The sequence below is a fragment of the Drosophila erecta genome, unplaced genomic scaffold (assembly GCF_003286155.1).
Source record: "Drosophila erecta strain 14021-0224.00,06,07 unplaced genomic scaffold, DereRS2 tig00000021-arrow-pilon, whole genome shotgun sequence".
NCBI lineage: Eukaryota > Metazoa > Arthropoda > Insecta > Diptera > Drosophilidae > Drosophila > Drosophila erecta.
In genome coordinates, this window is record NW_020825198.1 from 1 (window position 1) to 11,888 (window position 11,888).

The window sequence follows — 11,888 nt, forward strand, 5'->3', positions numbered from 1 at the left end:
AAAGTCGACTCGAAGGTCATATGAATATACGACCCCATTACAATTGTAATGGCCTTCCCGTGGTGTTCCCTGGGTACCAAAAATTACATATATTACAAATAATTAATATTACAAATATTTATATGTAAACGTTAGGTAATTCAAGCGACGATTTTAACTAAAGAATATTAAAACAACTTCTTAAAAAAAATAATAGTCACGGCATCAATTTATAAATATTATTTTATTAGCTCATATTACAACGAAATTGACCTAAACATTAATCAAATTCGTTTCTTAGATTAAAATTGATTTCGGACTGAAAATCGCTTTCTAGCACAACTACGCACACATGCACACTTTTTTGTTTACTGCTTTCACTCACACAAGAAAGTGAATTCTATTTTTAGATTTTTATGCTCTCAATTTTACGTGAGCGGGAAGAGAGCAATTACTGCCGCCACCAAAAAAAGTTGCTGCATAGTGCAAAACCAATTATATGGCCGTTACGCATCTTCTTATTCTAGTGTCTTCGGCGACAGGGTGTACATTGTCACGTGACACGTGAGTTTGTCCAGCTGTTTCCAAAAACATAAAATGAGACCAGACTATATCAACACTACCGATAAATACTTACTAGAATAAACTTATACTAAAATACTGAAAGACTAAAATACTATTGACTTCTAGTATTAATGCCAGAAAATTCCGATAAACATCTGGCGGGATTAATACTAGTAAATCCGATTAATACTAGCTGCGTCACCTAATACCAATAGCCCTCCCAATAAGGAACTGCAAGGCGCCAAGGCGCATGCACAGTGGGACCAAAAGGGAAAAATAAAATCAAAATTATTTATTACCTAGCAAGTTATATTATTTTAGGTACTATTGTTATATGTTATTAATTATACTTTTTAAATTTACCGTAAATTTTTAATGTTACTTAAAATACAGGCATGCATAATTGCTGCCATAAAATCCAAATATGTAATTGCCAAAAATTGTAGCCACATATTAAAAAAAAAAAGAAATCAAGGAACAATAAATGTCAGCGACGCCAGTCGCTAAAAATTTAAAATAAAAAAAAATCATAAAAAAAAATAAAACTTTGGGAAAACGTCGGAAAGTCAAACCGTTTATACCTGTTAAACATATCACAAGATATTTGTGTAAGATAAAAACAAACCATGAAAAACGACTGAAACGGAGCCCTAATAGCGATAGGAATCATAAAATCGCAGGCCAAAATAATTTGACAATTTAGACACATGCTCACTTTTTTGTTTACTGTTTTCACTCACACAAGCAAGTGAATTCTATTTTCTCGATTTACGTGAGCGGGAAGAGAGCAATTACTGCCTCCACCAAAAAAAGTGGCTGCATAGTGCAAAACCAATATATGGCCGTTACGCATCTTATTATGCTAGTGTATTCGGCGACAGGGTGTACATTGTCACTGGCGGCTGAGTTTGGGAGGCAATGCACACACAATGGCACAATTTGCGTCTGCAGGTTGACACGTGAGTTTGTCCAGCTGTTTCCAAAAACATAAAATGAGACCAGACTATATCAACACTACCGATAAATACTTACTAGAATAAACTTATACTGAAATACTGAAAGACTAAAATACTATTGATTTCTAGTATTAATGCCAGAAAATTCCGATAAACATCTGGCGGGAGTAATACTAGCTGCGTCACCTATCACCAATAGCCCTATTTTAACTATTTAAATTTACTGTAAATTTTTATTGTTACTTAAAATTAAGGCATGCATAATTGCTGCCATAAAATCCAAAAATGTAATTGCCAAAAATTGTATCCACATATTTAAAAAAAAAAGAAATCAAGAAACAATAAATGTAGGCGGCTTTGGGAAAACGTCGGAAAGTCAAACAGTTTATACCTGTTAAACATATGACAAGATACTTGTGTAAGATAAAAACAAACCATGAAAAACGACAGAAACGGAGCCCAGCTTCACATAATAGCGATAGGAATCATAAAATCGCAGGCCAAAATAATTTGGCAATTTAGACTTTTGCAATAAAAATAACAAATGGCAACAAAAATTTTCCATCTCGCTTGTGGAATGAATGAACTATACTTATGAATATTTAGCGCCTGCCAGAAGAAATCACTAATTTTAGTTTTTCGACCTCCGACCACGCCCCCAAGTCCGCCCATCGTTCGGCAGACAACATCAGCCGCCGCTCATCCGGTTGTTTGTCTTATCCGAAAACATGTTATCATGGTTTTTCCTCTCACTACTAAGTCAATAACTTGTGATGATTCCCCGATACTATAATGGTTCTGGTAATAATGCCTTATAAGATGTGCATACCTTTTTATGTTTTATTATAATCTATAGATAGTGAAGAAGGCAGAATCTAGTAAAGCAGTATCATAACACGTAAATCGTTAGGCTTTAAATGATGTAAGCCATTGAAGGTGCACCTTTACAAACTAGATCTCTACAATTTTATTATATGAGAAACCATATTTTAGGTAGCAATCAATTAATTAACAATCAATTAAATGAGATTATTAATTAAGCGCCGTTATAATTCTGCTAACTATTCACCACTTATTCATCTTTTCTTCCTTGTTGTTTTCATATGAATTGTACAAAAATGTAGGTCAACAATGACGCAGAGGCCTCAATGGAACATGGGTGTGTAGAAGTGTGGGCACTGAAAGGGGGCATAGATATTTACCAATAACGGACTGTTTTTTTTATTTCTGTGGCGTGGTATTTTTATGATAGCTAATACTGTCTAGTTGCGGCTTACATTAAGCATTTCAAACGAATTTGCGGAAAAGGCACATTCCTCCTAATGTCACTGAAATACGTAAAAATATATCGCCGGAAATGCGAAGATCTTTTTGGCTATATTTTTAGATTTCTTCCAAAACACTCTGGTCCGTTGCCTTCTGCTTTTGGGAGAGGTGCCTATATAATCACGGAGATAATCCCAGCCATTAAAAAAGTCAAACATACTGAACTTAATGAAATTAATTTTTTTGGTGAGTACAGTCGAGTTGTGGTGTTAAATGTCCAAGAATAATTGATATTATGTATACTTAAAATATATAGTCTTTTCCCCTCTTCACCAAATTACTTTACCACTGTGGTTTTTCTTAAATATGTAATAAGGAAAACACATAGCCTAAACATGTTTAGGGATTAAAGGATTATTAAAAATTAATTATTTTTAAATTATTGCTTGTTTAGAATTAGTGTTCGAGGAAAAAACAAAAATAAAGATGGTGGCATTTGTGGGATGTTCGCTTAGTGAATGCAACGAGGATAACTTATAGAAAACTATAGTCAAGTTCCTCGACCATCAGATACTCGTTCCTCAGCTAGTACGAGTACGAAGTAGAAATTCGCAAATTTGTGTGGCATAAATATTGGCAAGCAAATGAATAAAATTAAAAAACAAGAGAAAATGCTATAGTCGACTACTACCCCGTTACTCAGCTAGTGGAAGTGTGAACGAGAAATTGGAAAAACAAAAATAATAAAACAACAGAGAATGCAATAGTCCAATTTCCCCCTTACACAGCTAGAGAAAGTGTGATCGAGAAATTTTAACAATTGGAATACCGGTAGAAATTGGTAAAAATAATAATAAAATAAAATTTTGGGCTATTTATTTGAAAGCAATCAACGCACGAGCGGGAATTAGGCATCAGAGTGAGTGGCAAAGAGGAACGAAAGGCCCCGATATAAAATTTGTGAGGAACTGAATTATATCGGATATGTTGTTGTCTAAATAGAAGTGCTAAAAATCGCTTTCAGATTACATAAGCTTATTTACAAACAAATAATTATATTAATGTTAAATATGTCTCTTGATAAACAGGCATAAATAAAACAAGCATGTCAAACATTTTTTCATGGAAGACCCTTGTAAATCTATGTAATTAAACACTTTCACGATTTGATCATCACCAGCAAACAATACTCCTTAGAAATCCGTGGCACACAGCTTTACTTCACTATACATACATATATGTATAGTTTACTAAAGCTCTTTTTTTGTTACCAAAGCTTTTACTTGCTCCATGGCCCAAGAAGTTGGCTTTAGGCCAAGTTTGGCCGGCCCAGGTTCAAATTCAATTTCACAAATAAAATTTGTGGGTGAACAACAAAGCCGGACGGAAAAATCCGTATTCAATCTTTGTCTTTCCATTGCTTTCCTCCCATAAGCCCAGCTGACTCTTTCCCCATTTTTATTATTTTATTTATTTTGGCTATTAACTTAAAATAGAAGCAGTGTGAGCAGATTGTTCCAACCGGTGGACGATGGCGTCGCCCAAGTGGGATGGGATGGGGCGGAGTATCCCCTCTTCTGTTGCAGTTGCCCATGTCAATCAATTATCCCTGCCGCATCGGGATGAAGATGAATTCCACACGCGACGTATACTTAATATTCCTTCGTCTGCCTTCTGCTCAGCCTACACCGTCTATAAAGCAATATAGGTCAACAGGGCGGATCTTTATGTGGCGAAAAGCAGAGGATGCACAATTGAAATGATAAAAGAGCCCAGTGTCTATGGTTATAGAGTAGAACGGCGAATAAGATGCCAAATAAGAGGGGTAGCCGCTGAAGGAGGGGTTTCAATATGAACAGGTGGGAAATAAAATCAATGTTTCTGAAACAAAACAAAAACGAAGCCGTGTCAATGGAGATTTCTTAGAGTGAGCGAGCTTTGATTTTGCATTAAAGTTTTGAAGTTAGTCGAATGAGAGGAAGCCGGTTTTTCTTGGTTAATGTATTAAACTGCACCAAATAAGTTCAGTAGGAGTAAAAGTTGAAATTGTGAAAAAAAATGCATTTCTTAGGTTGTTATAATAGTTACTCAACATGTAGTGGTAAAATTCCCTAACCGTTTTTAGGTGACTTACCACTACATTCTCTATTTAACTACCCCTTGCGCAGCAAAAAAGTTAATTCTCCGTGACGCATTTTTTGCATTTATTAGGTTTGTCTGAAACATTTTGATTGTACGACAAACAGACACGACACGGGACAATCGCTTCTGAAAGTAGCTTCCCCTCCCACCATGACGTCCACCTGTCAGCTGGCAATTAAGAATATCAGACAGCGACGTTTTGGCGATTGAGGCGGCAGTGGAGGAAAACTCGGTTGGATTTGACTTGATTTCAGTTTAGCAGTCGGCTGAGCTGTCTTGCTCAGTGACCACTGGATCAGTGTCTGTTGCCTGATGTCTGGTGAAACCCCTTAAAAACACCAATCTCCAGTTTCTTCGGCCACCAAGTAATACATCATTTTTGTGCTGCTGCTGCAACAGCGTCGTGTTCGCATTCCATTCAAGGTTGCCTCATAGATCCGCATCGACTTTATGCCAACACGACCACGCTCGCACACAGGCCAACCATACTTTGACAAATTGCAACATTTCGATGAATTCGAATCATTTGTCATTGACACAAATAACTTTCAAATTGCACACACACACTTTTGGAATGTGTTAAATTGTGTGGTGAGGGACCCGTGCCTCATTGCATTGGGGCGTGTAATTGTTGTTGATGTAACAAAATAACATTTCCAGCGGATATTCCAAAATCAACTAATTGCAATCTTGAAATGGTATAGTGCGAAGTGGGACCAAATTTGAAGCAAAAAGTCTTTTGAAGTATTTTACGTTTTTAAGCATCGATATTAATATTACAAAAAATTGTTTTGTATACAACTAATAAAGCGAGCATCGAAGGAAGCCTACAAACAATTTTGAGGTTAAATATGTTATATTCGCAAAAGAACGTGTGGATTGGCCGTATCTTACCAATTCTGGCCACTCTAATTTTAGCCACACTGGTTTTCTTACAAGGCGAAAGTCTCGTTATCCGTACTTGTTCACGGCTGGTGGCCTCAAGTGATTGGTGTTCTTGTTTTGACGGCGATTTCAGTTTTGCCAATAACAATTACAACCACAACATAGCACACACATAGTGCACACACAAGCGCAACACGATCGGCAACAGCAATTGTCAGCAGTTGCAAACTTCCCACCCCTTCTGCCCATGCATTGTCGCCACTTTGTCACCGACGCCCTGTAGCCTCGCCCGCATGCCATGAAAGACCCAAGGATAAACGTCTCGCTCGCACACGCTTCATAGTGACCCAGTTTCTAAAGCGGAATGTAAACAAATTTGACCTGGAAAAAAGAGATTTTGTTTTGTAAACAAACCCCGACAGCGACGCAGACTGTAGCGGAGGCAGAGTATGCTATATGTGTGTACATTGTGTTTAGGCCTAAATAACAATAACAATAAGCGCGAAAAATTCGCTAGCAATGTAATTTAGTTAATGATGTAGTTGTCAAAAAATGTATGTTCAATAGTTGGAGTCTTTGATGGAAGACTATGAATAAGATACAAAATGCTGATAAATACCGTGCTGTGATAACAGAGTGCCGAAAAAAGGGCCTTAGGGAGTCTACCGAAAGTAGTAACGGTCCAAATTTATGGCAAGCTATGGAAAATGGTCGAAACTGTATTATTTTATATGATACACTAGTTTAAGTTTGAAACTGGAGTCTTTGTTTCAAATCAATAGAAATTGGAAATAGAAATCCAAACTTTCTTTATTTTATAATTTTTGAGATATCTACGATTAGTCAGATATTCATAAAGACTTATCCATATAGTCAGGCTTAAATTTCCTTAGAAATTTGAAATTGGGTCTTACTTTGACACATATTAGGCAAAATTACACTAAAAATTAAAATAGTTATTTTTTTAATGATGTTTTGTTTTTACTCAACTTTCGTCTTTTTTTTTGCAAATTTGTTATATAGCTTTTACATTCAGCTTTCGGCCGTGTAATCAAAACCCGTCACAGCTGTCATTATATAAGGCCAAACAAATTCTCATGGTAAAATACCGATTTGTTTTTGTTCGTCAAGGCTTGCGTTGTTTATTGAATTTAAATTGCGCTGGTTCCAAGTCTTAATTAGCAGCGGCAATAACAAGAGAACTAACAAAAGAAAGGTAAAAAATATGAAAATAAAGACGAAAAATACCAGTGAGGGTACGGGGAATGAAATCTGCAGAAAAGCACTCAGACACGCAAAAAGAAAATGTGTGGCCAAAGCAGCGACTTGTTGTTGGCACAACCAAACAGACGACAACAAAGGCGAATGGCGAAAACTGCGCAACAGAAAACAACACACAAAAAGCAACTGCAACAACGGCAAAAAAAATTTGCAATTCTTTTTTTACACATTTGCCAGCACTTCACTTAGCAACATTGTTGCAGCTACAGACGGGCCAAATGGAGTTTAAGGGGGCTGCAGACAGCCAGCTCAATGGAAATGTATGAATTGCATTTACAACATAAAAAAGGGTAAGATAAAAACGGCAAAAAATGCAGATGGACTGCAAAAATGGTGCGCCTGCGCCAGCGGCAGAAAGTAAAGATGATTGCGATTGCTTGCACAGAAACCAGGACAGATGAGGGGTTTTGAGGGGGTAGAAAATGGGTTCAGACAGAACGAGCGGGAAGGACAGGGGCATGTAGGTGCAAGACAGATGACACAATGGGACAGTGAGTTCGCAAAATATATTTTGTAGTTTTGCATACCCTATCCTCTGCGGAAGTAACTCTATTTGGAAAGTATTTAACGACAAAGTTATCAATACCGAAAAAAAATTACTTCTTGTGCTATCACAGGTAATGAAAAATACTACATTAATAATTCATTCAACGGTAAGGATACTTTTCAAAGAGTAAGAAATGTTTGCTAACCAATGACTAACTTTAGATTTTATCGCCAAATAGTAAACTCTGATTTCAAATGGGCTGGAAAAAAAAAGCAGATAATAAAGTTTCCGCTTGCTCTGCCCTTTTTCTTCCCCTCGCACTGCAGCAGCCATCTCTTTTAACGTGCTAATGACTTCAATGATTTGCAATTGTTGTCTAGCCTGAGGGCTGGCAACTCAGTCCAATTCGTTGAGAAACAGAAAACGGAGGCCAGCATGTTGGGACCAAAAGCATCATTAACTCGTCGGCGTCGTTGGTCGCACTAAACCATTTTTTTTTATCAGCAAGCCAGGGCTGCGGAGAGCTTGAGATTATGTTGAGGGGCATAAGAGGGCTAAGCAAAATTAAAATAAATAAAAACTTCAAGTTTAAGCGCTTAAGTTGTTTGTTCATCTCCGCCTCTTGAGCATAACTCAACTGCAACATTGTTGCGCCAAATGCAGACAGACATAATGAAGGAGCTAGTCGCAGACGGAGGCAAAAATAGGTTGAAATGGCGGAGGGGGCTCGCAGACTTGTTGGTCAGAGTATTTTGTGTCATGCGGATGCTAATAGAGCTAGCAAACAGTGAAAAAAGGAACCACTGACAAACTGATTGAGACCAGAGCTACAATTGATGTAATGGGTTAAGTCAGGAACGAGGGGCCGAATGGGGAAGCTGCTACATTGTCAAGTTCCTATTAGACCGATTTTGAATGCCTTGTGAAGTTTAAAGGGGAAATAAAAATCTAATTTTCCAATTTTTTGGAAGGCTTCTACATGAATTAGACTTAAAAAGTTAAAAGTTTAATTACATTTTAAGATAAATATAGATTTAACTTAAATTGTATTCAATTGCTGATCAACATATAATGGGTTTAACAAAAGGTAGACTCCAAATACAAGATTTTCATTCTACGTCATTTATTGTAGATTTTCTTTAAAATGAAATTGATATCATTATTAATTTTTAGAAAAGTGTTTGCGCATGTCAGTTATGAACCCTACAACAGTGAGCTTTCATACCCGTTACTCGCAGAGCAAAAGAGAATACTAGGTTCGTTGAAAAGGATGTAACATATAGAAGGAAGAATTTCAGACCGTATAAAGTGTATATATTCTTGATCGGAATCATTCTGTAAGCTAAAAAGAGGTTGGACACGCAATGCCGGCTACGTTGTGCAAACTTGTTTCACGCCCAAACTTTGAATTTCTTTTTTTTTGTTTATTGTCTTGCAAATGTCTACCAAGACAATTTTTAAATATCTATCGAACACTCGCATTACTTGAGTAATATCTTGTTTTTAATTCTAGTGACCAGAGGACTGAACAAAAAAGAAATGGCCAGAGAATCAAACAAAGGAGGAGCTGTAATCGAGCATAAAAGCGCATAAAGCACCAAATAATTATGTTGCGGCAACATTGTTGCACTCAAGCGCCGTTTTTGTCGACGGTCACGCCTCTTCTTTGTCCACCTGCCGCCCCCCAATCTTACGAGAATTTTTTGTTGCGAGTGTGAGCTTTTTTCTGCATGCGCAATTTAAATTTAGTCAGCTGGAAAATTTAATGAAGGCGACGCCATAAAAATTGGGGAAAAGGGAAAAATGGAGAAGGGCGTCAGGAAATGGGGTTGCGGGCGTATGAGAAAAACTTGTCGGTTGTGGGTGTGGACTTCATTACCGAGACTGTACGAAAGAAACTAGTTTGGGATTTGGCAACATATGAGGAATCTGGTAAAAGATGGATCTATTAAAACAGTTGTATTAAAGAGTACATGTTTCGCCTTTTTTTTTTTGCTTTTTGCTTTATAATCCTTGAAAAAAGTTGTTTGAAGCTGTCCCTAAAATAATCGACAAATTTTTACAATATGCCAAAAAAATGTTAACAGAATTGTACCCCCCTGCACAGCACTTGCATTGCAGGATAATCAAAATACAATACCGAAACTGATACACCTCCATTCCAGTTTTAGTCACCGTTAGGATCCCATCCCTTTCCGCTAATTCTGAGTTATCAGTTGATATTCAAAACGCAGTCGGAAAATTCCAACACCAAGCTAGGAATGAATGAAGTCAGAAAAGGTGGTTACGATGGGGAAAAATGTAGATCCTGTGTAGAAATTACGTGGCATAAGGTTTATAATTTAGAACACAGCTAGGATTGAAATAGATAATTAGAGCAAGTAATTCTGGATAAATCATAAAGTTTTCCACGAAAAATTATACATTTACAACAGATAATCTCAACACGTAACCCAAATGCAGGGAATCCCATTTTGGTTTCTTTCCGCAGAAAATTGAATTCATTAGTATATTAATTCACAATAGATTATAAATTTTTCCATATATGTATATACTTCTTCCCTGTCATAGAAAAGTGCATATGTTTAGTAGTGTTGGAGTAAAACTTTATTTTTAGATTGTTTTTAAATTGGAAACGTAACAAATATGGCAAAAAACTCGAACGTCGGCCGGTACGAACTACGATCTAGCATTGAATGCATTTAGTTCGGTAACGATGTGTTCTGGGTGTTTATCGAATATATATTGTGGGGTGTGAAGTAATACTTAGGCACTAATACGATTTGTTTTACTGGGTTTAGGTGTATGTTTGGTGTGAGTGGGGATTTTTCAGATGCAAAACGCAGTCGATAACAATGTTAGCCACATCCTTGAACCATTTTCACTCACAGGCAAAAGCACATGCACACTCACTCACACAACAACTGAAAACGTTGCACATACGATCCGTATGGACGCTAGTTGTTTGCTACTCTCCCTTTCTGATTCTCCGTTCTGTATTTTCCACACTATTTTTCATTTTCCATTTCACTCCTGCTCCATTGGATGTAGCCAAGTGTTATGCAACTGCTTAAAGGACTTCATCTTGTGATTTCTTTACTGATTTGCGTTGTTTGAGTTGTGATTTGTGTGGTGCTGACTCTTTGGCGTGGATCTCCGCCTCATCCTTGTCCTGGAAAGGGACCTTATCCAACTTAGAGCAGATAGCATTTCCGCCGCCAGCAGGAGCAGGTGCAGTGCCCATGACGATAGTAGCGGCAGAGGCACTTCAAATATTTATAGCCCGCACAGCAGTGATGCGAGTGCAAGTGAGAATGCGAGTGATAGTGGCTGAAGCAGGAGCTGTCTTGCAGACAGTAGGAGTAGCAGCCGCAGTCGCACATATTTTTGTGGAGTGTAGGGTCCCTCTTTCCGTGGTTTGTTTGGATTTTATATTATCTGGATTTCGACGAGCGTCCCAGCTACTTGGCTCGCTGTTGCCCAACTGATTTCTGGCCAACGCTTCGTCTTTCGACTTGGCTTAGGTTAGTTTGCCTCGACGACAACCAAGTGGAATTGGTCACCCATAGTTACCTGCAAGGGTCCAAGTTTGATCGATTACGAAGATACATTTGCGTATTTGGGGGCCAACCAACATTCGTACCACAAACCGGAGTGAGCTGTAATATATGGGTTAGCACTGTTGTTGTTATGACGATTCGTATGAAAATCATGTCAATTGATTTTATCTAACTATTCCTCCGCCTCCATCGCCTCCGTATCGGATACTGTAACTTGTGAACTTTTTTAAGTCCAAACTATAAGAGAATTCGAGAAAGCCGCAAAAAAAAATTTGTTTTTCTTTTCACGTGAGTGAAAAGTTTTTAAGCTTTCTACGTTTATCTATTATGAATCAATTTTTAAATTAGTATTTTAATGTACATTTAATTTGTAGATATATGCAGAGTATTTCCTCGTCTAGACCCACAATAAGGTTTACATAAACATTTTTTGCCTGGTACCGCACACTTAACTCAACTCGAGTCGTATGATTAATTCGCAATGCTGTCGCTGATTTTATGACCGAAATATTTTCTGCATTTGACGCCATCGACCCGAAATAGACTTGGCCAAATGCAAATTCATGTCTGACCCACATTGGCGACTGGCGTATTAGTCACCGCCGTCGGGGATCTACATATAGAGAGCTCTAACTGCTCTTGTGCTGCAATCGATGACACACGCGGCAAATGCACAGCTGACGCATTGACGCGGCCACACGACGGTATACGTCATATTGTTTGTGAATTCTATTTAAGATTAGATCACTAGTGTTCTCGGTCTTACAG

At 37.6% G+C, this 11,888-nt stretch overlaps 1 protein-coding gene across 1 annotated transcript; it reads right to left on the reverse strand.

Moving 5' to 3' along the window:
- Nucleotides 1–10,325: 10,325 nt before the first annotated feature.
- LOC26526680 lies at nt 10,326–11,086 on the reverse strand. Its single transcript, XM_015158842.2, has one exon. It carries the CDS (start codon nt 10,941–10,943, stop codon nt 10,755–10,757), a length of 189 nt encoding a protein of 62 aa, XP_015014328.1. The 5' UTR covers nt 10,944–11,086; the 3' UTR covers nt 10,326–10,754.
- Between the last annotated feature and the right edge of the window lie 802 nt (nt 11,087–11,888).

Excerpts from the sequence above, each read along its gene's own strand:
- LOC26526680 (XM_015158842.2), bottom strand. The coding sequence starts at position 10,943 with ATGTGCGACTGCGGCTGCTACTCCTACTGTCTGCAAGACAGCTCCTGC.